Source organism: Mauremys reevesii, linkage group 21 (assembly GCF_016161935.1).
Source record: "Mauremys reevesii isolate NIE-2019 linkage group 21, ASM1616193v1, whole genome shotgun sequence".
Taxonomy (NCBI): domain Eukaryota; kingdom Metazoa; phylum Chordata; order Testudines; family Geoemydidae; genus Mauremys; species Mauremys reevesii.
In genome coordinates this window covers 3275565-3301951 of record NC_052643.1, presented here as the reverse complement: position 1 = coordinate 3301951, position 26387 = coordinate 3275565, and the positions used below count along the sequence as shown (strand labels likewise).

The 26387-nt window shown below is 46.1% G+C and overlaps 1 protein-coding gene across 2 annotated transcripts in view; it reads left to right on the top strand.

Annotated features, from left to right (window-relative positions):
- The first annotated feature begins 1660 nt into the window (after positions 1 to 1660).
- The window catches only part of ZBTB17 (zinc finger and BTB domain containing 17), a 37018-nt gene continuing 12291 nt past the window's right edge, over positions 1661 to 26387 (top strand). Inside the window, exons 1-7 of one of the 2 annotated variants that reach the window (XM_039508562.1) lie at positions 1661 to 1682; positions 17289 to 17495; positions 21792 to 21980; positions 22857 to 23036; positions 23274 to 23402; positions 25496 to 25740; positions 25828 to 25970. In XM_039508562.1, the coding sequence (XP_039364496.1) occupies positions 17291 to 17495; positions 21792 to 21980; positions 22857 to 23036; positions 23274 to 23402; positions 25496 to 25740; positions 25828 to 25970 (1091 nt within the window). In that variant the 5' untranslated portion in view covers positions 1661 to 1682; positions 17289 to 17290. Of the gene's footprint in view, positions 1798 to 17288; positions 17496 to 21791; positions 21981 to 22856; positions 23037 to 23273; positions 23403 to 25495; positions 25741 to 25827; positions 25971 to 26387 lie in introns of both variants that reach the window. The other variant, XM_039508561.1, reaches the window with a different exon arrangement.

The following is a 26387-nucleotide window of genomic DNA, read 5'->3' as shown; positions in this document are numbered from 1 at the left end:
TCTCCTGACAATCTGAAAGGGCTGATGTTACACTAAGAACCATGTGCTTCCACAGGCCCCGTCCCTGCAAACATTTATGCATTCAGTTGCTCACGTGTATGAAACTGGGATTCAACACAATTTAGCCAGTGTGATGCAGAACAAAACATCAGAGTAGGGTGACCAGATGTCCCCTTTTTAAAGGGACAGTCCCGTTTTTGGGGACTTTTTCTTATATAGGCACCTCTTACACCCCAGCTTTCTGGTCACCCTACATCAGAGTTGTAAGCCACTCTCAGTGCTGCCATGTTTAATTACACACAATCAGGGCAACCTAAAAATGTAACTTTTGCCCTTGATGCTAATTTGCGGTTATAATGTAAGCATCCAGAGGACACGAACCCAGCCTAAGGAGAGGAGCAGTCATGGCACTGTATCTCTTTTATTTCAACACCAAACAATGTTAGGATAAGCCTGTGTTTGGTGTTGCAATAAGAAGGTGTGTTTTTAGTCCAAATAAGACCTTCTGATCAGAGGCTGGCATGTTGCAAAGTTCACCTCTAAGGATCTTTATCTGCAGATGAGTAAATATCCTGCTCTTCCTGTCTGCTTGACCCCTGCGAGATGCATTGCATGTGCTCAAGATCCACGCTTGTTTCAGGATCCACGCCTTGGACGTGGGAGGGTCCCAGAGCTTGGGCTCCAGCCCAAGCCTGGAAGTCTACACAGCAATGAAACAGCCCCGCAGCCTGAGCCCCACAAGCCCGAGTCGCCTGGCATGGGCCAGCTGCATAGACTAGTCTAGTGCTGTGTAAACATACCAGAAGATGTGGCATATCCTGATGCTTTCAGGGAAGTCCAGTTCAAGGTCTTTGTCCTGATAGTCAATGCCCTGCATGCCTGATCCCTGAAAGATCACCTCTCCCTCCATGCCCACATAACGCTGTTACCAACTCTCACCGTTCTACTGAAAGTCTTGTGATATTTGGTGTTTCTTCCCTAAAGCCCCAGCTGCTGGAATCATGTGAGAATCTCAGCTTCCCTTTCTAAAAGAGTGAGTGTCTAGCCTTCATGGTTGCAAAGAAAAGCTTGAACATGGGACCTGAGTGCAGCCTCGAGCCCAGAAAGCAAAGAAAAAGAAAAACGTTCTTTTATTTTTTAAATACCTCATGATTTCTAAGCCAACACATGGCTCTTCAAGACCTGACTCACGATTTGTGAATGCCTGAGTCTGTTAATGCTGATGTCAGTTTGTCTGGTAGTCACAGTTTTAGCCTTCCCAGGCTAGGATCATGCCGGGAAGTGGCATGGCACAGAGGTGGCATAATGTTTTCCCGGGGCACTCGCGCGCCGCATGGCCACAGTACGTTGGGAGGCACAGCCCAGTCCCTTTGACCGTGGCTATGGCTACAAAGCCAGGCCCCTGCCTGAGCCCACCTCTGCTGCACTGTCTGCGCAATGCCCAGCTGCCTGCCTCCGCCTCACTGCACAGGACTGCCTCTAGTGCTTGCTGCTGCCTCTGGTGTCATGGCGCTGGCCCGGAGAAACACCACGTGATCCGCAAGGCTCGCTGCTCGCTCTCAATGCCCCGCCCTGACGCTTCGGAACAGCGGCGCATGCGCTAGAGAGGCCTGTCAGCCGCCCGTGCTTCCCCGGCTGTAGCTGCGCATGCGCCGGAAGCCGGTGGCCATGGGGAAGGGGAGGTGAGACGCCGCCGCTTCCGCCCATCTCCAAAATGGCGGCGCCCTTTGTCCGCTCCGTGTCAGTCTGAGCCCTGCTTGCCGAAATGTGACTCACCTGCGGGTCCCGGGATGGCAGGTAGCGGGGGCAGCCGGAGGGAGCCAGGGCAGCTCCAGGGGGCAGCCAGAGGGGGAGGGGCAGCCAGGGCAGGTGAAGCCGTGGGGGAGGGGGCAGCCCTGGTAGGAGTGAGGGGTGGGGGGATGTGTGGGGAGAGGGAGCTGGAGGGGAGGGGGCACTTGGGGATGGGGGCAGTTATAGGGCAGGGGGTAGCTAGGGGAGCAAGTGGAGATGGGGGAGGTGGGAGGGGCAGGGCGTGTCTCCTGTAGGGGTGAGTGGGACCCACTCTGTGAGGTGGCGATTGCTGCTGGTCTGTAATAAAAGTAAAATCTTGATCTTAAATCTGCTGCCTCCATGTGAATCCCCCGCTCCCCCGGGCACATCTGGATTTGGTCTCTCCACTACCCCTCCTTGCGCTGGGCTCCGCACCACTCTGCAGCTTCCCATTCAGATTTACATCTTCTCACCCCTTGTGGCACCTGGGCCAAGACTGGAGTCTGTGTGGCGGGCCAAGGTTGGTGGTGGGTCAGAGTGCAGGCAGTGGGCTCTGGCTGGCATAGCTGAACTCAGTCTGAGAAACTGTTACAGTGACCCCGAAGGGTAGGGAACCGCGGGCTGCGAGACAGCAATATCTAGTTTAATCAGCATTTGAGTCTTACCTACTTCCTCCAGGATGCATCTGTCTACAACGGGAAATTTCTTATTCCAGAACAACTGTTCAGTTGCACTGATGTTCTCAGTGGTGTAAACGCCGGCATAGACCTGGCATAAGGGTCCTGACACAGCTAATCCTACTGAGGACTCAGTGAGAGGAGACACCTTTGTCTAGTCTACCCTAGACTTTACACTGTTGGTAACACTGGTGCAGCTGCCCTGCTGCTGAAAACTAGGTAAGAAATTTCCTGCTGTGGACCAGACAACTGAATCTGCTTGTGGGGTTGTGCTCCTGCCTGCTCTTCTTTCCTTGCTGATGGTTCATTTGACACATTAACTCTGCAAGCCCAAGCAATGCATTCATCATGTTAAGCATTAGCGGGAGCTTCTTTATATTATATAAGATGTTTAACTGTTTGCCAAGTAAATCAGCAGCAGAATGGATTAGGACAACTGCCTTATAAGCGTCTATGCAATGGACTTCTACCCAAGAATATATTTTTTGTTCTAATAGCAATACTGGAATTCCCAACATAATACCAATAATCCACGTGTATTATACACACACCCACTACATGCAGTTGCAGTATCTGCCTTTCAAAGTGTAATTGATCTGTATCAACATTTCAAACCAACATGACATTTGCTTTGCCATTGTGTTCGTATGTCGGACACTTACTGCCCTCACTAAAACACCTAAAGTTAGTACAGCAGTGAGTAACTTGAGGGTTTGTTTAAGGGTGGAAAAAATGCAGTTGTTAGGAGTTCAGCACCCAGATACTGGAGAGAGTTGCTGTGGAAATACGTAGCTCATTATATTATTTTGGTTAAATACATGAGCAGAGTGTGTATATTATAGTTAATATGGTGGTGTGTAGATCCAACATTACTGAATTTTTAATATGAGCTCAGTATTATGGAATGTGACATATAACGCATGGCAGAATATGATCCATTAACATAATGCTTTGCAAGGGATTGTTGGCCTAAACTGTGACCTTCCCAAATTTGTTGGGAGGGGAAGGGTGTCTCCAACACACAATGTGGTGTTTGTCCTCTGTTGTACCGTACTCAGCACTGAAGTAGCTGAGAGCCAGAAGTCACTCGGGAAAAGGAGTTGGGCATCATTGTAGCAGGTCAAAAAAGTCATCAGCTCAAGTCGATACACAGTAACAATCCAAAAAAGCAAACCATATTAGGATGCATAAGGAATGGGGTAAGGAATACTGAAAAGATGATAAAGCAATTATGCAAATTATGCAAATTCATAGCACACCATAACTTTGACTACTATGTTTGGTTTAGATTGCTGATGTTAAAAAAGCTACGGCAGAAACAGAAGACATCCAGAGACAGGCAACAAAAATGAGTAGGAATAGGAAAGGCTTCCCAAGTACTGAGGGAGTGAAACGATTAGGACAATTATCAGAGAGGTAGCCGTGTTAGTCTGGTTCTGTAAAAGCAGCAAAGAATCCTGTGGCACCTTATAGACTAACAGACGTTTTGCAGCATGAGCTTTCGTGGGTGATGCATCCAACGAAGTGGGCATTCACCCACGAAAGCTCATGCTGCAAAACGTCTGTTAGTCTATAAGGTGCCACAGGATTCTTTGCTGATTAGGACAATGTAGTTTATAGAGTAGATACATAAGAGGGGAGATGATGGTAAACAGAAAGTAAATCAGCTGCTCCTATTTACCCTTGCAGTACAAGAGTCAATGGACAGTCAATGAAATTGAAAGGCAACAAATTTAAAAGTGATAAAAGGAAATAGTTTTTCACACAACATGTGATCAACCTGTGGAACTCATTGCCACTAGATAACATTGAGGGCATTAGGATTCAAACAAAGATTAAACATATAATTTGATGATAACATTTTCAATTACATTAGATACAATTAGAAATACTTAGAAGGGATGTGTAAATTCATGCATCAGGGTATAAGCCAGTCTTTTGCTGCTGAGGATCAGGAAGAAACATCTGTTGTCAGGATATTCCATATTTGTCCATTATGGAGATTTTATACCTTCCTCTGCAGCATCTGGCACTCGCCATTGTTGGAAACAGGATACTAGTCTAGAGAGACCACCAGATCAGAGCAGCATGGCAGTTTCTTCCTAGTGACTTGCATGGCCTGCATCTTGCAGGAGGTCAGACTAGATGATCATAATGGTCCCTTCTGATCTTGAATTCTATGATTCTATGATGTACCCATAGCATTAATTAATTACATCAGTAACATTCAAAGTCAAGGTTCCACATACAATCTGAACTGTGACCCTGTATTAACACAACTGCACAGGCATAAATTCAGATCCAAATTTCTGCAAATAATCCAAATTATGACCTACCTGTGCAATTTGTTTGCTACATACCTAACCGGTAAGGGAAACCGCCTCCTACAACACTCCTGCCAGCCCTCCTAGGCATTGTCACAATTTCAGTGGGCACCACAATCCCATCACTGGTATACAAGGTCCACTGAAAACAGAGCCACATGTGGGAGACCCCAAGCGAGAGACCACCTCAGCTTGTCTACTTGCAGGTGTCATCTGTGTATATCTCATTTCAGTTTCCTGCCACTGCAGGGGCCCTGGGCATTGGTGCATCTTGGTCCCTCCTGTTCTTTGCTTAATTCCACTTGTTGGGTTTCAGGTGCGGGTGCTGGGCAATGGTTAGTGGCCTGTGATATACATGAGGTGAGGTCACACTAGATCAGTGGTTCCCAAACTGGGGTTCGTGAAATGTTACAGGGGATCCTCGGGGGGGAAATTCCCTAATGGCGGACAGAGCTGTCCCTATGAACCCCAGGCAGCATGGGGCCAGCAGCCTGGAGCCCCTGGACTTCCAAGAGCTAAGCAGATCAAAGCAAGTGTATCTATCACATTGAGGAGATTTAAACTTCAAGACTCCTTATAAGAAATGGAAAGGGAGGTGGATATTTTTTGCTGTTTTTAAAATTAAATAGGCAGCTAGTATTGTTTTTAAAATGATTATGAAGACCAAGTTTAAGCTTTGTTGTAATGTGCATTGTTTGCCTGGACTGCTCAAGACCTGAATGCTTGTGTAGGAGGAACTCTTTGAGTTGGTTTCTTAAATACCTTTGTGCTGTTTCACATCTGATACTCCTTGATGAAACATAGGAGCCTTGTCTTATAACAGGCTTATTCAAAGTGAATACAGGCCACGAAAGTGAGATCTTGGAAGAGTGTTGCTGTCTTAATAATGTAATAAAAATACTGTAATGATAAATAATAATAAATGGTGTGTAATAAGCATGTCATAAAAGCAAATTATATATTTCTAAGATTGTTGCTTTTATAATTTATACTCAAGTAAAGGAGAAAATCCCTGGAAATATTCATTTTTAGGAGGGGGTTCGCGAGACTTGACATTTTAGGTTGTTAAAGTTTGGGAAGCACTGCACTAGATGATCTGGTAGTCCCTTCTCGCCTTAAACTCTGACTCTAATGCTTTGTAGCACTGGCTTGTCTCTCGTTCCCCATTGGCAGTCACGAGGGGGGGGGGCTCACGTGGCAAGCTTAATTTAAACTTAGCAGATTTATTTATCTTTAACTGCATGCCACAAATGCAGGTGTCTAGTACTGAGCTTTCCATCACTATGATTGATACAGTAATAAAAGACTTGACAGCAATGTCAGAGGAAGACTGAAAGGGAAAACACTGATGTGATTTGGAGAGGGTGAGACTCAAAGGTTGCTATCATTCTAGTTTCTTAGCTCCATTAAACTCTGGGAATTGAGTTCCCTTGCTTTTTATTTTAGCCAAGGCGCCCAGATACCACTTTGATGGTCACATTATAGCTTGTGAATAGAACAGAGCCCTGGTAAAGGAGTGTCACATATGCAGTCCACTTGTTTTCCCTTTTTAGGGGGTAGGTTGACTTTGGGGCAGAGGTTTTGTATTTTAAAATGCAACTTTTTGTTGACTCTATCCAAGGTATGACATACAGCAGTCAGCTCTATTCTGTAGAAGAGCTTATGGATAGAGGCTTCCAAGAGGAATAGTCTCTCTGTCTTTGTAGCTGAGCACTTGACTGTATTTACCCTCACGACAGGGCTGTGAAATAGGAAAATGCTATTGTTCCAATTTATATACATGGAGAACTGAGCCTGCAGAAACTGAGTGACTTGCCCCCAGTCACACATGCAGAGCAGGGAATCACATACAAGTTACTCAAATGCCAGGCTGGCACCCTAACCACTGGGCAGTCCTTCCTCTCACAATGTTAACATGTATTTACTGTTGGGGGGGGGGAGCAATACAGTAGTAATTAAGCTGTATGAAGGAAATCAGACATCCATTTCACTGAGAGCAAGTGTGTTAATATGCTTGATATAATGTATGCCAATATTCCACTGTTCTGAGGTGGGTAGGATGGGTAAAAACATCACTATTTATAATGCAGCAGCAGCTGTTTTATTATCCCAGCGGCATCGTGTTCTATATGGTATTTGAATGGCATAACCATAGAATAACACTAAGATGAAATGCAGTAAAGGAGAAATTGACCAAACCAAAGACTTCTTAGAGGTTGCATGACTCTGATGTGGACCAGAATTGGCAGTGAGATCTGTCTTCTGCATGAGGTGTCTGTGCCTTTCTCTTCATCACACTGGTTACCTTCTTTCATTTTATCTAACAGTAGGAATGTGGGCTAATGTTCCTAAAAGATTCCCCCCCCCCTTTCTGTGTAACTTTAAACTGAGCCTGTCTTTTATCAACATTAATAATCATTATGGCATCTGAGCTATGCCCTACATATCTGACAGTCATCACCTTTTAATATAAAGCAACATTAAAATTGCTTTTTGCTATTAATTGTGGGCCATTCTGTAATAATAATCATGGCTGATTTGAGTAATTGTTCCATTGGAAATGAACCCTACTGAGGAAACGTTCCCAGCAACACTTCAGAGGGCAGCACGGTATAAAGCTTAAGTTGCAAGACTGGGAATTCAGAGACGTGGGTTCTAAGTCCTGTCTCTGCCACTGACTCTGTGACCTTGGGGAAGTCACTTAACCTCTCTGTGTGTCAGTGTCCTCATCTATAAAAATAGAGATCATGATACTCTCTTATGGAAAGTGTTCAGTGTTACTATGTGTATTATTGAAATATTGATCAAATGGGTTCTGTAACCTTTTGTAATGGGTTCTGATCTTCAGTTCTGCAACATTCAGTTCCCACTGGCCCTGAGCTCTGAATAATTTTAATGGGTGGTCTGTTTTGTTGTATTTTAATATTTTAAGACTTCAAAGAAACTATCTCCAGCCACATGGGGAAGGTGAATAATGGTGGTGGTGTGTGTGTGTGTGATGCCTTTTACCTGACCAAATATTTCAATTATCACTTAAGTGAGTTATACAGGTCATCCCAACCGGAATCCAGTAAAATCCTTCATACAACTCCACACCATCATGTACTTTGCATAGGCCACAGAGTTCACAGAAAAATGATTGCGGAAAAGTTTTAGAATTCCTGCAAATATATATATTGGGGCTATGTCTTCATAGAATCATAGAATCTCAGGGTTGGAAGGGACCTCAGGAGGTCATCTAGTCCAACCCCCTGCTCAAAGCAGGACCAAACCCAACTAAATCATCCCAGCCAGGGCTTTGTCAAGCCTGACCTTAAAAACCTCTAAGGAAGGAGATTCCACCACCTCCCTAGGTAACCCATTCCAGTGCTTCACCACCCTCCTAGTGAAAAAGTTTTTCCTAATATCCAACCTAAACCTCCCCCTCTGCAACTTGAGACCATTACTCCTTGTTCTGTCATCTTCTACCATTGAGAACAGTCTAGATCCATCCTCTTTGGAACCCCCTTTCAGGTAGTTGAAAGCAGCTATCAAATCCCCCCTCATTCTTCTCTTCTGCAGGCTAAACAATCCCAGTTCCCTCAGCCTCTCCTCATAAGTCATGTGTTCCAGCCCCCTAATCATTTTTGTTGCCCGAAGGTCTTGTATCCCTTCATTTATAAAGCCCAGGTACCCTAACTATCATGATTCCGGTTGTACGGAGATCAGAAGCAGGGGGAAATTATAATTAAAATATGAAACGTCTTTTAAAAATGACCTGAAATAACCCTTTGATACATACAAATGTCTTGGTTTTAAAGTCCCGTCTCTCAGGCTCTTTAGGGCCTGGAGCTAGATTGGTTGTTCCATTGGAATGGAGAACCCCTCCTTTTCCAGTGGTGCGCAGTTCCCATTTCCAGAACATAAGCCTGTCACTGGCTTTGAACTGCATATTGCTTGTGCTGGGCTTTGGGTCCGTGTCGCTTTAGGAGGGAGCAGGGCTATTGGTGAAGGAGGAGGAGAAAAAGGAAACGTCTTGGTGGCAAGTTAAGAAAAATGGCAGCCGTTTGAAGCAGCTGAGGGTTTGGCTTGTTTGAAGTTCTCCCAAAGAAGGTGGTCAAAGTGCAGGTGAGGGGATGCTGTTTGTTACATGGCTGTCATTACTACAGGGTGTATTATCGCTTGAAAACTTTTGAAGTATCTGTTGATTTAAGGAAAGGCCAGTGCATTGTTTTTGTTTAAAAATGGGCATAGAGAAGATCCAAGACATTAGGAAATTGATTTTGTCATAGAAACACCAGCAAGGGGCAGAATAAGAGACATCCAGAAAATTTAAGTACATCTCCTACCCTGTTAGGACCAGTTCTGAGACTGTCTCAGAACGAGGAATCTTGAGGGACGTAAGCATGATGGGTCTTAGCAGTTTTAGTGGGATTCATTACTTTAGAAGAAAATATTGTGTGCTGTAACCTCACCTCAGGACTTCACTGTTTCTGATGGAAATTTCCACTCTTTGTAATGAGGACACCAGATTGATGGGTTTGGCGCATACCTGGCTCTGTAATGATGGAAGGTTGAAGTGTCAAGCTAACGTATTCTCAAAAAGGAGATAGTGTCCAGACAATGGGCTATCTCTTTAAAGCAGTAACCAAAGGAGCTGTTACTGTATTGACAACCTGCGCGTTTGCCTTTGTGAAAGGCTGATATATGGCTGTACTACCTGAGTGAATCTAAAAAACCTGGTTGCATGTCAGAGACAGAGGCTTTGTGAGTTTGAAAGCAGCTTGGGATATACTCCTAGTGGAGTATGGCAGGTACCAATGTGACGATCAGACTTGCACATATGACAGACGGCTGGCTAGAAAAGGGACGGTGAGTTTATATTTGATACAGAAATACAGGCATCCCAAGTCTTCCACATAAACTCAGATGCCAGGTGCCATGTAAGAACCTCAGTAGAATAGAAAGGCAAATTCCCAGTTGCCCAGATGAGGGAAGTCTTGCAAAATTTCCTGTCCATGCAATTGCACCAGCACTCTCCCAGCAGTGCCAGCAGAACCACAAAAATAACTAGGCTGCAGGGAAGCACTCTTCCAAGACTGCACTGAACCTTCTGAGCAAGTCAAAACAGCTCCCAGTTCAACCAAAAGGGGCCTTTTCAAGAGCTACGTTTTCCCTTTCTCCACCAAAGGGCTGGTGAATTTTATCTCAAAGATCTGGATGCTAGAGGCAGAATTTCTTTCCAGAAGAGGAGTGAATTAGTTACAGGAAATACATGTTGATTTAGATGCAGGATGGACTATGGTTAAATCACAGGACCAAGAGGCAGGAGACCGGGGCTCTATTCATGACTCTGCCACTTACTCGCTGTGTCACCATGGGCAAGTCACTTGAACTCCCAGTGCCTCAGTTGATTTGTTTGTAAAATTCAGAGAATACACTGGACCCTCGCTAGAACGCAGGATTTGGGATCCATGCGCAGTACCGTGTTAATGCGGGGACTGCGTTAAAATAAATTTCAATTAAAGTAATTAAATTTGGGATCCATGGCTGCGACTGCGTTATATGTGAATTCGTGCTATATAGACGCACGTTCTGGCGAGGGTCCGATGTACTTTCAGGGCTATTGTGAGACTTCGTTTACTAATGTTTGTAAAATACTTTGCGAGGCACAGATACAATATAGTGGTGATGTTAGTACACGAGTAGGAGGGGCTAGTGTAAATGGTGTTTGAAAGGAGTTAACTAAGTCTTTCGAGGAAAAATAGCTTCTGTTCTCTGCAACAAACGTGATAGAAAGTAAAAAGGCTTCTTTCTGTCTTGAAATGTGATAAATGCATTAGGCTGGATTGGTACGTCTGGTCTCCTTGGCTCTTTGACAGATGCGTATGAGCCACTGATACTCCCTTGATTTCTTCTGGCGGATGCAAGCAGATTTTAGTGTCAGTTTTTTACAGCTTAATGCTAAGTGAAGGATTTTTTTATTCTTACTGAGCATCGCTGATCGCTTGTCATCCTGGCTCTGTAATGAGAACACATCTGGCTTTCCCTGCTCATTATCACTCTTGGTGATCGTTGACACTGTTACTTTAATAAATTTGTAAAAGTCCTGCTGCAAATTGCCATCCCGGGATCTCTGAAGATGAAAAAGGGACAGCTCAGCATTCGTGTGAGGAAGACTCCAAGGTGATCATGAGAATCAAATTAACTTGATAGCACGGCACAGCTGATACATTTTAAATATGATATTGTTGGCCCTGGACACAAAATTACACGGCACTGCAAAATTTTGGCGCAAGCTAGACATTGTCAAAACGTATCCGTGTCTTGATATCTGGGTCCATCCATTACAGTATAGTTTGTAAGTCGGGGGTGCCCCAATTTTGTTCAGATGCAGGTCATTAAACTGCAGCTGCTTTCCTCAATACGCTAGCAAGCTCAGAGACTAAATGATGGAGCAGGTGGGTGCTTGGACTACACTTTGTACTGGCTTCTAGTGATTAGTTCTTTCCTTCTGGCCCTGGCCTCTGTCTTGTGAATTTTTGGAGCCCTGGATTAACAAACTAATAGCTTGTTCAGGCAAACTGCATCAGATGTAAACAGCAAGGATACTGGTTAGTCTTCAAAGCAGATTTCACGTGGAGGGCTTTGGTTCTGAAGAAGCAAGCAGGTCAAGCATGCTGTCATGGTGTGGCCAAAGGATTCAATGAAGGGCGTTTCTGCACAGATGGAATTTTGTTAGCATTGAAACACAAGCGCTGTAAGAAAATAAGTCAGAGCCCACAGTAGTAACTGTATCTTCCTGGAAGAAAATATCCATTAACAGCAACTTTCGGATTGAATTTTGGTTTAGAAGCTGACTCCAGGGCTTCTAATTTGTCAGGAGGAAGAGCCTTCTCCTCTTGCTTTCCTCATGTACCCAGAGCTGTTACCTTAGGTGTTTTCCTAGTCTTCTCCCAGCAGCAGGCTAACTTGCTACCATGGAAACCCATGACTACAAGATTGTGCTTTAAGTAAGAGGATTCTCTCTTACCTGCGGTTATTTGGGACTATTCTTTACATATTTGGGAGTAATATCAGGTGTCTCCTTGTAAATACAGCATGATCTTCATGGCATGTTATCAATATGCCAGGCTGTGGGTTGACTCAATCAACCCTGGCTGTTGTGATCCCTTTCTATGCCTCCAGAGCACTCCAGGGCAGGAGAAAGTGAGACTGTTGCATTGGATGGAGTCACACAACCCCAGAATGGTCACAACTCCTTGACGTTATGTTGTGATGTCAGGCTACCCTTCTCCAACTACTTTGTGGCTATCCAGTTCTGCTGGAACCACTGCCTTAAAATGATATCATATGAGCAGTTGTCATCCAGCCAGATGGCCTCATGTGGGTGAGCATCCCCATTTCTCTTGTCTGTTTCTGAAATAAGTGAGTTTTCAACCCAGGTCTTGCGCCCAGACCGACATACTCTCTTTGCTGTTGGTAACAAGGGAGAATGTTGGCCATCTGAAAAGGACTTTATTCTTATCCTTCATTGCGTCTAGGGGAGGCCTAGTCTATACTAAAATTAGGTCGAACCAGCTATGTCACTCGGGTGTGAAAAATCCGCACCCGAGCGAAGTAGTTAAACTGGCCTAACCCCTGGTGTAGACAACGCTAGGTTGATAGAAGAATTCGTCCATTGATTTAGCTACAGCCTCTTGGGGATGTGGATTAACTACGCAGCATAGGTAGTGTCTGCCCTGTTCTGCTTCAGTGAATATCTGTGCCACTGTAGCATTTCAAGTGTAGACCAGCTCTTAGATTCTACAGCACAAAACTGTCTGTTCCCTTGCTCCCTTGCTATCATTGGGGCGCGCGTGCATCCACTCTCTCTCTCTCTCGGGAAATGTGATCAAATTTTATGCAACCATTTTTGAATTAGTTTGGGTGTGAAAATGTACTCCCTCCCCCCTCCCCCCCCCCCCACACACACACATGTTCTGATCAGAAATTTTGCGCTTGGGTAATTCTGAGCAGGAGTTAGAAACATTAAAGTTGGCTTCTTCTCTATATGTTATTGAGACTCAGTTCTCTTTACCAATCCTGCAAGCACGCACAAAGTATATACAAAATTTGTAAGCCCATTTTGAGCATGAAAAGGATGTTGTTGAATGTCATCTACCTCTTTCCCTGGGGGTACTTTTTGCTCTGTGTGCATGATTTCCTATGGTTTAGCTAATTCTGTTATAAAAGTTCTTCAGTTTAAAAAAAACCTCACTTTCTGCCTCTCTCTTCTCCTTGACTTTATTAACAGGAGTATGAATACAGGGTCTTTGAATAATTTTTTATTTATCCATATATTTTAGTGTCTGTTCCTGCTGCTTATTCCCCATTTGAAACCATAAGCCCTGTGTTTGTGACATTGTAATTAGCTGCTGTGCAAGTGAGTCACAAATGGAGGATTAGGATTTCAGGTGCAAATAAACTGTGGGAGCTGGTGAGCTCTTGAGAACAGGTGTAGCTCTCTCTCCTGCAAATGGCCTGGATTTTTTCTTTTTTTGTGACTGAGCAGATGAGTCACAGAGTGTTCTTTCAAGGTTTTCCTGTGGGGTCAGCTGCCCTTTTTTGTGCTTGAAATATTTTTCATTTTGATAAGGGCTGGAAGTCATGCAGGAAAGGATAGGGATTTACATCCATGAAATTAGACACACGCGCATTTATATTATAATAGAAAACATGCTAATTTTATAACTCAAAGTAAAGACTGTATCCTCTCAAAATCTCAACTTATCTGTTTTTTTTCTAAAAGAGCTCCTCTAATTCTAACAGGAATTGTTTTGGGGAAGGTCTTTGACCTGTGTTATACAGGAGGTCAGACTAGATGATCACAGTGGTCCCTTCTGGACTTAGAATCCGTGAATCTATGAATCTTCCAGATAGTACATAAGAACGGCCATACTGGGTCAGACCAGTGGTCCATCTAGCCCAATATCTTGTCTTCTGACAGTGGCCAATGCCAGGTGCCCCAGAGGGAATGAACAGAATAGGGAATCATCAAGTGATCCATCCCGTCACCCATTCCCAACTTGTGGGACTCCGAGGCTACGGCCGCCCAGAGCATGAAATTGCATCCCGGACCATCTTGGCTAATTGTCATTAATGGACCTATCCTGAAGTTATCTAACTCTTTTTTGAAGCCTGTTATAGTCTTGGCCTTCACAACATCCCCTGGCAATGAGTTCCACAGGTTGACTATGTGTTGAAGAAGTACTTCCTTGTGTTTATTTTAAACCTGGTACCCATTAATTTCATCAGGTGACACTTGATTCTTATGTTATGTGAAGGAGTAAATTACACTCTTATTCACTTTCTCTTTACCAGCCCTCTATAATATCCCCCCTTAGTCGTCTCTTGTCCAAGTTGAACAGTTTCAGTCCTTTTAATCTCTCCTCATTCTGCCTTCTTATCTATCCCTTTCTGAATGGTTCTTAACATTCTGTTCACTTTTGACTGCCCCTGAGTGGACGTTTTCAGAGAACTATCCACAATGACTCCAAGATCTCCTTCTTGAGTGGTAACAGCCAATTTAGACCCCATCATTTTGTACGTATAGTTGGGATGAAGTTTTCCAATGTGCTTTGCATTTATCAGCATTGAATTTCAGCTGCCATTTTGTTGCCCAGTCACCCAGTTTAATGAGATCCCTTTGTACCTCTTCTTGGTCTGCTTTGGACTTCACTTTCTTGAGTAATTTTGTCTTGTCTGCAATTGTTACCACCTCACTGTTTACCCCTTTTTCCAGATCATTTATTAATGTGTTGAACAGTACTCATCCCAGTACAGATCCCCAGAGGATACCACTATTTACCTCTTTCCAGTGTGAAAACTGACCAGTTATTCCTCCCCTTTGTTTCCTCTTTTAACCAGGTATTGATCCATGAGAGAACCTTCCCCATGACCGCTGATGAAATCTACTGTATGAAATCTATAAAGTCTGCTTTAAGGCCCTAGTCTTATAATTGAGTCCACATGGACAGACCTTTGCACCTGTCTGGAGCCCAGTTAGCCCAATCCTGCAGGCACAGGAGTCTGCCTATGCAGATCCAATGGAAAGACTGAAGCTGAAATTTGCCAGTGCACTAAGATCTCTATATCACTCGGCTGTACTTAGCCCAGATGGAGTCTTCCTCCCTCACTACATTCCACTTTGCTGCGAGAGGTGCTTTCAACAAGACTTACTTCCGCAGGTTATTTAAAGACAGGATGCCTTCCATACATTGCAACACCAGCCTTCCCACCCCCATTCCTGGGCCACTTGGGATATCGCTGTCAAGTGTTGTTTGTCTGCTCTTCAGTTGGATAATCAGTCAGGGCGGCTGCTCTTTAAAGCACACTGACTGCATGGGGCGGCTTGTTCGGGTTAAACCTTTCTCGTCTATTTGGAATGGCCTATATAAAGATAGAGGATTATTTTGGGGTAGGTGGCCACGTAGCCAAAGGGGTTCTAATGTGATCTGTCACCACCCCTCCCATGAGATCAAGGTGGGGCTTCCCATGGGACCATAGTCTCTATGAGCCTCACCTTCATATTGAAGATGAGGGCTTCTGCAGTCGGCTCTACTTTGTACCAAAGTGTGCTCCTTGGGGTCCTGGTGTGTTCCTCAGTGGTTCCGGGTACCATGAGACACCTGGGGGCAGGTTTGCAGAAGTGCAGAGGACTCACAACTGGAGCTGTGCTTTGGCCTCCTAAAGTACTATAAAAATGCTGAGCACTCTGAAAAATCAGGCCCTGGGCATCATGAGTTGGTCACTTGACAATTTTGTCAAATAATATTTTGGAAATCTGGCTGGCTCTCAGTTCCTCAGCTGGAAAATGGGTATGATGACCCCCCCGCCCAATGCTCTCTGGAGTGTTGTGAAGATAAATTCCCTAACGTTTGTGAATCGCTCAGGTGGGGAGAGCACCATAGAAACACTTGGGAGGAAATCAGTCATTTTGTATTCAGTGCAAGGATGGATGGTGTGCGTTAAACAACGTCTGGGGCCACACGTTGAATGAGGAGGATACAAAAAAAATATTGACTGATACACACAAGGTTGCACAGACCACCTTAAATCGGGCATTTTCTAACTCCTTAACCTTTTGCCTATTTGTTTTTAGATGTAATCATAGAATAGAATGGAGTGAGGGAGGATACGGTACGTTCATGCAGTTACATAGGCTGCCTGGATGTACAATTTGACATGTGCTGAAATATTTAAAAGATATAAATAAATATTGGCAATCCCCACTGGCCCCCCTCAAGCTGGGATCAGTTGATGTAAGTGGGGTTTGTGGAGGGATTTGAAGAGGGAAGAGGGTCGTGGCTTTATGTGCTAATTCAGGGAGAGTCCTGGGTGTAAGGGGCAGTACTGGGAAAGTGGAAGCCAGTGGTAACTCCAACGTGGTGAAAACAGGCCAGGAGGGTGGTTTGATGTTAGCAGCTGCGATTGGATGGAGCCAAGCCAGGTGCAAGGAAGAGGTTACAGGAGTGGAGGCTGATCAGTGGGACTTTCAGCTTTAAGTGTCTGTCTGGTTGGAAGGACCAGGGGGCATGTTAGTAAATGTGATACTATAAATCAGTATTTAAAATTCCTTTTGACACTTCCTAGCGTTGCTTCTGCACCCACCAACAGGCCTTCGTTTGCAGGCCTCAACTAGCGAATTTCAGTCAGAAAACAGCAGTCTCTTTTTTTGAAAGAAAACGTGACAAAATAACAGAAGCAGATTTTATGCCAAACCAGGTTTAAAACAGAGCTGCCGCCTGCGGCTTTGCAGGGAAATGGTTAATGGGGTGGGTCTGATACAATTGACCAGGGAGGCCATAGCATTTGGCACACTTGATCATCCCACCAGCAGTGACCAGCACTTCAGATGGAGGCAAAAATTCTGAACAGCCTCCTCCTAACCTTGATTGTCCACTTAAAAAACTTTCCAAGAAGCACCTTCACGCTTTCTCCCACACCGTGCATGGGAAGAGCTTCTGCAAGGCTGCCAGGGTGTCCCTCAGATCTCGCCTTAAAACACTTCTCTGCTGTGATTCCTACAACCCACTCAGCAGTATCATCTCACTGTTTCCTCGTATACTCCCATCTGTCTGTAGCCACCTGTTTTCTGTAGTTTCATACTTTGGTGCAGGGACCTTCTCTTAGCTATGTGTGTGCACAGTGGAGCCCTGGCCTCCAGGTGCTCCTGCAATACGAATAATGCATAATAATGACCAATGGTGCAGTGTGAGGCCATCTTTCTTATGGGCCCAATGACTGACTAGCTGCCCAGTGGAGACTGAATTAGCTCGTCAGCCCTAACATTGGTTCCTCCAGTTCAAGGCTGAGGCCCGTGGATGGAAGTGGGTCTATGCTCTGCTTCAGTTTTAAGCACCATTAGTCGGCACTTGCACACCATAAAATGATTTTAATAAAACGTCCCTGGCTCCAGCACCAGGCTCAGGCATAGTAGCTGGAGGGACTGAGCGTAGGCTCTGATCAGCCAGGTGATTGAGCTTTCTCTCCTCAGCTATGGATTTCCCTCAGCACAGCAAGCAGGTCCTGGAGCAGCTGAACCAGCAGAGGCAGCTGGGCTTGCTGTGTGACTGCACCTTCGTGGTGGACGGCATTGACTTCAAGGCCCACAAGGCCGTGCTGGCAGCCTGCAGCGAGTACTTCAGGATGCTGTTTGTGGATCAGAAGGACGTGGTGCATCTCGACATCAGCAATGCAGCAGGTATGCAGGTGCGGCTCCTGGGGGAAGCCAAGGCTGCACTTGGGAGAGGAGCTGTGGCCCTGAGATGGTGGGCCGTATCCTCAGCAGGTGTAAATCACTGTGGCCCTGTTGAAGTCAGTGGAGCTGCACCAATTCACACCAGCTGTGGCTCAGACCCAAAGTGTGCAGAACCTCCTAGAAAACATTAGGGCTGGGGTGGGGATAGTAACGTTCCTCCTGAACGCTGGAGTTGTCAGACTGGATCAGACCCATGTCCATAGCCCAGTGTCCCATCTCTGACAGTGCCCAGCACCAGATGCCCCAGAGGAAGGTGCAGGAACCCTGAAGTAACAGAAGTGGGATAATCTGACCTCGTTACGGTCTCCTCCTGATCCCTAATAGAGACTGGTTTAAACCCTGAAGCATAGTTTCTAGAACTTGGTTTGTATTAGAATCATAGAATCTCAGGGTTGGAAGGGGCCTCAGGAGGTATCTAGTCCAACCCCCTGCTCAAAGCAGGACCAAACCCAACTAAATCATCCCAGCCAGGGCTTTGTCAAGCTGGCCCTTAAAAACCTCTAAGGATGGAGATTCCACCACCTGCCTAGGTAACCCATTCCAGTGCTTCACCACCGTCTTAGTGAAAAAGTTTTTCCTAATATCCAAGTATTAACTGTTATAACTCTGCATATTCTTGATATCTGTGAGAAACGTCCACTCACTCTTTGAATCTTGCTAAGTTCTTGGCCTTAATGACGTCCTGTGGCAGGGAGTTCCACAGCCTCATTATACTTTGTGTAGCAAAGTATTTTTCCTTTGATCAGTTTTGGACTTGCTACCTTTCAGTTTCATTGACTGTCCTCTTGTTCTTGTGTTACGGGACAGGGAGGATAGCAGCTCCTGCTCTTTCTTCTCTAAACCACTCGTTGTTTTATATGATTTTATCATGACTCCTTTTATTCATTTCCTTGTGTCTGCACTGGAGAGACCATACGGGGTAGCTATACTGGCATAGTCGCCTACAGTAGACACAGCCTACACCAACAGAAGTTTTTTTTGCCGATGCAGGGAACTCTCCCTCCCCGAACGACATTAGCTAGGCCCTCTTCCATCGACACTTCTGAGTCTACACTGAGTGGGGTTGTTGGCATAGTTGTGCCCGTCAAGCATGTGGGTGTTCTCACGCCCCTGACTGACACAGCTATGCTGATGTAACTTTTTAGTGTAGACCAAGCCTAAGGTACCAAGCCCAGTCTTCTCCGTCGCTCTTCATAGAGAGACTTTTCACGCCCCTAATCATTCTCATCACCCTTCTCTGAACTTGTTTGAATTCTACAATGTTATTTTCTAATGGGAGGACCAGTTCTGCGCCCAGTATTCTAGAGGTGAGGGGTACCGTCCGTTCAGATCATGGCATTACAGTATTTTGTATATTATTCTCCATCCCATTCCCTATGCATCCTACCATCTTGTTTGCTCTTTGACTCCAGCTGCTCATTGAGTAGAGGTCCCCATTGAATTGTGCTCAGTGATGCCCTGATCTCTTTCCTGAGTTGATCCATTTGTTTAGAACTCTGCTAAGTTCATGAACCTGTCAGGTTTAAATTTTTCCCTCCAACGTGCATTGCTTGGCATTGATCAACACTGAATTTTCTCTGCCATCGTATTGTCTATTCACCTAGCTTCATTAAGCTCTGAAGTTTCTCTGTCTTCTCTTGGCTTGACTAACCTAAATGACTCTGTGCCTTCTGCAAAGGTTGCCTCCTCACTGATCATTCTTTCCACCTTATTTCCAGATCATTAATAAATATATTAAACAACTCAAGACCTAGTAGGAACCTAGTGGCACCTCATTGTTAATCTTTTATGATGGAAATTGGCCGTTTATCCCTATTCTTATTTATGTTCTGTCTCATAGCCAGTTTTTGATCCATGACAATACCTTACCTCTCCCTCCATGAATACTTCACTCCTTTAGTAGTTTCTTGTGCAGAACCTTGTGAAAGGCCTTTTGAAAGCTGAAAGGATGTACATGGGTTTTCCGTAAACCATTACCTTATTGACACGTTCAAAGAATTCTGACACATCAGTGAGATGAGACCCATCATATCATGATCTTCCAGATCTTCTATCTTTTTTGTTCTATTTTTAGTTATCCTTTCAACCAACGTACTGGGTACAGGTTTAGGACTTGCTCGTCTGTTGTAATTCCTTGAGTCACCCCTATGGCAGCTCAACAGCCAGCCAGATACAACCTGTTGGATGCCTGTGATCGAGATATGGCCAGTACCCTATACAAACACTCACCACTGTAGAGAGAGCTGTCTAACAATCATCTGAAAGGAAAAGGGAAACAATGATCCTGCCAACATATAGTATATGCCCAATATCTATTACTTCAGTATGTGTGGTTGGACAGATGTGCCTCACGTCTAGAAGCTAATGGTCTTAGAGTAGAATGGGAGATTATCTACACTCCGTAACTGCAACATGCTTCCAATGTTTACCAGTAAGCAGTGGAAAGATTTTTAATGTTAATATTAGAAGAAGATGGATTAGTTGTCTTGCATTAGCACTTAAAGGCTCCCACCAAGATGCGGGGCCCGTTGTGCTAGGCTCTGTACCAACACCATCGTCAGAGACAGTTCCTGCTTCAGAGAACTTCCAGTCAAAACAGACAAGCCAAAGGAAGAGAGAATGGAAGTATTATTATCCTCATTTTACAAACAGGGCAATGATTCCCAGAGAGAGGAAGCGACTCACCCAAGGCCGCACAGGAAGTCTGTGGCAGAGCCAAGAACTTAACCCAGGTCTCCTGAACCAAAGAATCATCCTGCCTCGATCTGACATTCCCCAGGATACAATCTGGACTGCTGAACCGCTGGGTCCCCTCAATTCTCCAGTCTGGGCTGCCTTTTACACTGCTTCACTGTGAGAGCAACTACTCCTGGTCTGCTGTTACGCAGCCTCTAGCATGTAAATTACTCCCGGCTGAGTTATCTGAGTGCCTCTAGCCAGCCACTCCTGAATTGTATTGCAGAGTCACACCAGTATATTCCCAGTCCCAGACTTGTCCCCAGAAATGTACGTTTTGTACTGCCTAGCTCTTTCCTTCCATGCAGTACGAGCTCATAGAAAGTCTGTTATTTCATTAATAGAAAACGATATGCACAAACCCTGGTATCTCAAATGGAGTTTCCTAAACACTTCAATCCAAACACACACTGGTCTAGAGAAAACAATAAAACAAGTTTAACAACTACAGAAAGATAGATTTCAAGTGATTACAAGAAATGAGGCATAAAAGTCGGTATTGGATACAAAGAAATAAAAGGTAAAATGCAATTAATACTTTACTTAACGAGTTAAGTGAATTCAACGCAAAAGGTTTCCCTCACCACATGCTCACAGCAGTCTGGCTGGATCCTTTCAGCCAGGACCACTCCCCCCACTCAATGATGCTTCTTTTTTCTTTCAAACGTTGTTGGTGCTGTGAGGAGAGATGAGAGGTGATTTGAGGTCTCTGTTCCTCATTTTTATATCTTTTCCTCCTCTTTGAGAATCATCGCCAGCTGGGGTTCAGGCAACAGCTAGTCTGTTTGCACGGGAACCCCCAGCTGTTGTATTGCCAAGATGTAAACTTCTCACTCGCATCCTTCTTCCTGCCAAAGAATGGTTGTTTACCCAGGTGATGCTCCATTTGATTTTGTTCACACTTGGCTGAGGCGTCAGTTTGCCTTTTGTCTCTGGTGAACTGGTTTGGGCTGCTTCCCTAGACTTGGAACATGTCTTATACAGTTACACTGTTGCCTCATATGTTTTACCAGGACAATAATGTTCAGCAGATTATGAGTTTTTGAATGATACCTCACAAGGCATACTTTGTACAAAATGTATCATTGTTTTATAAAAAGGATGAACATAAGGGTACAGACAGTCAGACTCCCTGAGTTCCATGTCTTATTTATTTTAGCCTACAGAATTTTACCTTCCCCCACCCTCTTGTGCTAAACTAACACTAACAATGGCAACAACTGGTTAAAGTATCATTATTTGTTACTCTTACCTAGAAAGTAAGAATCTGGCATGGTTTGGATTAGGCTTTTCAGGGAGTTTTATAGCTGCATATAGGATACGTTGTTAAGGCCTTTGAATCAATGGGAGTTAGCCACCTAAACCTTTTTTAAAAATCTGGCCTTTAGTCACTAACGCATGTTCAACCTCTAAAATGTTGGCAACGTAGCTTGCTATGAAAAGGCCACTCATCTCTGGAGCTTTGATTTGTGTTTATTTTATTTCTGGTCTGTTTTCTTGCAGGCCTTGGTCAGGTACTGGAGTTCATGTACACAGCCAAGCTCAGCCTGAGCCCAGAGAACGTGGAGGATGTACTAGCGGTTGCCGGGTTCCTCCAGATGCAGGAAATCGTCAACGCTTGCAATGCTTTGAAGTCTCTCACCGTGTCAGCTGAACCCAGTTCAGAAAGCCACAAGGTCCCTGAAGTGACCGGTAGGCAGCCCTCTTACCCCCCTGGGGCTTCCTGTTCCCAATAGGAATATGTTCAAAAAGGCTCTTCTCAGGGGGTGCTGGTTTAGTCAGGATTTGATTGCTCTCTTTAGCGTGGATCTGTTACTGAACTGTCCTTAAATCAGGCAGGAGCTGAGAGGAGAAGCTAAACTTTGATCCATTCCCAGTTAGATGTTTTCTTTACTCTAATAAGCTGGCCTGGAGATTGTGGGGAACTCAGTGGTTAGTCAGTACCAATAAAGAACCATTTCCTTCCAAAAGAAATGGAAGGAAGGTGCAGGTGAGGTCACCCCAAGCTGTGCATGTGGCCCGCGAAGCCGCAGAACATTGGCTCCCAGGCTCTGGGGGAAGCGCTGCCAGTTTCCAGGTGAAGAGCACAGCTGTACCTGGCAACGTCCATCTCCTGGTCAGTGGCTGCTCTGTAGCGTCACTGGCTCCAAATCCTAGTCTTGGCACTGCAAGACTTGGGGGACAGGGATTTGGTGCACTAAGATTGGTCAGACACATGCAGCACATTTCAGTATTGCAAGTCATGAGTTCTGGCTTACATCTGTTCCCTCTAACTTATCCTCCTCAGATACAGATGAAGCTTATGTATCTGTGTAACCCCATGGATGGCACTAGGCGTTATGTGTTTGCTACTAAATGTTTGTTTTCCTTTCTTGTCCCACTGGTCATATGTGTTGATAGCATCTTCAGACAATTAGCGCCCCAGGTGCTATCAGCTGGCCTTTCTGACTGCTGTGTCCATTGTTTGGACTCTCAGAGAGTCCAGTGCGGAAGTTCTGGTTGCTTTGTCCCTCTGTCATCACCAAATGTGAAGGGAGTGTGGTTTGCTTGTGTGTGTTTCCCCTGTAGGGGATGAAAAAGCACTCGAAGAAGGTAAAGCAGCGGCAGTAGAAGCGTTCGGTGGACTCGACAAAGCTGAGCAGGTCCCATCTGATAGACAAGAGGAGGAGCTGATGACGGAGGCTGCCGCAGAGCCAAAGGAGAAGGAGCCTGAGGAGGAGGACAGCAAGGAGACCAGCGACCGAGCAGGTCAGCCTGAGGAAGGTTATGTATAGAAAGTGAAGGTAATTAAGCTTCCCGGCTTCATGCCTTCACTTGTGTGGTGCTAGGCCTTGGGGCAGCCTTCCGCCTCCCCCACACCCCTCAATCGCGCCTGATCCTTTCCACAGCGCCCCATGCTCCCACTCCCCCTCCTCCCCCCGTTTCCTCACAGTGCAGCGCAGCCGTCGCAGTGAATGGGTCGAACGTGCTCTTCTTTGTTTCTAGGCACAGGCGACGCTGTATGGGAGGACCCCCACTCTGAGGTGCCCAGTAGCCAGCAGCAGCCAGAGGATACCAGGCCCAGCATCGCCAGCCTGGCTGCAAAGTGCAGCTCCTCCCAGAGTTCAGAGCAAGGTGCGACCTGCAGCTGGCACGGGATGGGGCTTTGACAGTAACTTCCCCCCTTACATCCAGCTTTGTCGTCTCCACCTTACGCAGGCTCCTCATGGCTACACCCCCACACTTGTCACGTTTCTGCCCTGGGTGTTTGGTTTCGCCAGTGCGGGGCTCTCTGGTTCTTTCCCGGACAGTTGGCTGCTCTCGGCTCCACCGGGAACAGGCCCGAGTGGCATGCCACAGCAGGACGTGAAGTGGGAACAGGTGGCACTGTATGCTGTACAGCCCATGCTGTCGCAGCAGGCCATGAAACCTGCAGCCTGAGCCGTCCAGGTCGTCAAGTACGTCAGGATTGCATTGCTCTGAGCTGCAAATAGCTGGAGCTGAAGTTGGGAATTTTAAGGGCTGTAGTTTTCGTTGGCGCAGGAGCTTACGTTTGCAAATCCAGGAACTGAGGATCATCCTGCTCGTTAGATGCAGCCTGTTTGAAAGCACGGGGCTTCCCTGGGTTTTGTGTACATAAACCTAGATCCCTTTCATGCTGGCAGAAAGCGAATGCCCCTAGAGGAGGAGGAAACCTAGCCCTTTAGCATACCACAGCTGGGCAGGTGAGCCAGGCGGGGGGAGCCGTTGTGAAACACCAGGGCCTGTTAGAAGCTGCAAAGCAGCGTTTCGGTAGCTTTACTGAGGCACTCAGAGAAGTTACAGTAACTCTAGACAACTTTTTCCATTCAAGGGGTTGCAAATCCCAGTTCCCAAGCAATGAGAGAGGCCCCATGTCCCAGGCAGCCCATTAGACCTGAATAATGTTGGGGACCGCAGATCTGTGTGGCCCTGTTCCCTGAGACCTCTCTGCCTCACCAGCATGCAAACACCAGGAGGGTTCCAACGTCTGTGCACTTCAGGAAGTGTACGGGGGTGGGGAAGGCTGGCTGGTCGGAAGCCCCAAACTCCTTGTGCACTGCTTCCTTAAATGCCGAACACGGCCCGTATCGTATTTTTAAGGTGTAGCAATTTCAGCAAGAAGTGACAGTTATATGGCCATGCAAATGGGCATCTAATTGCATTTTTACCAGAGACTCTGGGAGTAGGCACTGAACAAAGGACAGGGCTGGAAACAGGAGAATTCTGTGTACAGAACAGGTGTCCCGTGTCCGTGTCCGTCCCGTCCCCCCTGCGCAGGCTTCCCGGGGCTGTCCTGCCAGCCTGCCCCCGCTCCCACCTGGGGGCATAGCTTGGTTTCCCATTCAGTCAGTGGAAGCTCTGCCAGGCGGATGGTGGATTTAATGCTGTGCAAGCACCTGTCCAATGGGAACTGAACTGAGATCATCCAGCAGCCCTGCAGGGGGGAATCTTTCAGTCACTCCTGACTCTGTTTGCATCGGTGACCTAGAGGTGACAGGCCGAATCCCGTCACTGGTCCCTTAAGCCTGGGACCCATATTTAGGTTGAAAATTTTCCATCAAAACCTATTTTTGCCAAAAAAAACAACAACAAAAACCCCCACAACAGTTTGGCATCTAAACAAAATTTTGCACAAAAAGTGTCTGCTTTCTGTGGAAAATGTTGATTGTTTTTTTTGTTTTTTTTCATCAACCTGAATAGCTGAAAACCAAAATGTTTCAATTCTCAATTCTCAAATAAAACCGTGGAGGATCATAGGAATTGTAGTTCAGGTGTCTCATACTCCCAGTGCCCCTCTGGGTTGGACTCCTCGGCCAGACTTCGTTTCCCCGATGCTTTGTGGCCATGTGACTGCTAGGAGGCATCCCTCCCTCAGGGCAGGGGCTGTGGCCCATCAGGGCAGATGAAGTCTAAGCCGGGAGCCTGGGCTCTAGAGGAGGCTGGAAGCATGCAGCGCTACGGCTGCCTTTCAGGTTCGAAATATTTTGGTTTTCAACTGAAAAAATTCAGGTTTTGATTTTTTTTTTGTTTCTGCCAAAAACTCAAAATTTCACCTGGGGGAGTAACTCCTTTTTCCAAGCAGCTCTCCCACCTGTCTCCCAAGTGTGCAGGCTTCTTTTATTAACCATATGCAATGCCCAGCAGGATTTTTGTCTCCCCCCTTTTATTCCTGGTTTTCAGCATCCCTCTGTCTCCTAACCCTGCAGAAATGGAGGTAGAGCTGGAGGGGAAGGAGGAAGAGGAGGAGACGACAGCGGAGGAAGAGGAGGAAGCTAAAATCCCAAAGGAAGAAAAGCCACGGTTGGAAAACGGAGACAACCCTGAGGATAACGAGTCAGGGGGCACAGACTCCGGGCAGGAGAACTCCGGGGAAGCCAGGCTGCTGCGATCAGGCACCTACAGCGACAGGACCGAGTCGAAAGCCTACGGCTCGGTGACTCACAAATGTGAGGTAAGGCGAGCGCAGCTTCCTCCCGGGCCTCAGTTCCCCCGGACCCCGGCGAGGCTGGCTCTTTATCCTGTGCGTCTTTGTCCGTAGGACTGCGGAAAGGAATTCACGCACACCGGTAACTTCAAGCGGCACATCCGGATCCACACTGGAGAAAAGCCTTTTTCTTGCAGGGAATGTAACAAAGCGTTCTCCGACCCGGCGGCCTGCAAAGCCCACGAGAAGACACACAGGTACGGCTTACTGCCAACCGAAAACAACATGCCAGTGAGCGCCTGCTCTTCACTGCAGCTGCCGGTCTGCTCTGCAGCCAGGTGTGGCAGCTGCAGCTCATGTAGACAGACCTGTGCTAGCTTCGATCTAGCTAGCTCAGTGAAAACAGACATGTGGATGCTGTGCCGTGGGCAGCACAAGCCCCCCTGACGCCCCCCACGTACGTACTGGCTGTGTAGCCTGCACTGCTGCATCCTCACTTTTATTTTTATCGAGCCAGCTAGATTAACCCTAGCATGGGGGTGCCTGGATGGGCTGCAGATCCCATCTGTGTGTGCCAGCAGCTGGGAGTTGGGGGGTTGAGAGGGCTTAGTAGGTGGAGTGAGGGGTTGCTAGTGGAGTGAACTCCACTCCAGCCAGGTTGGTGCACCCTCTAA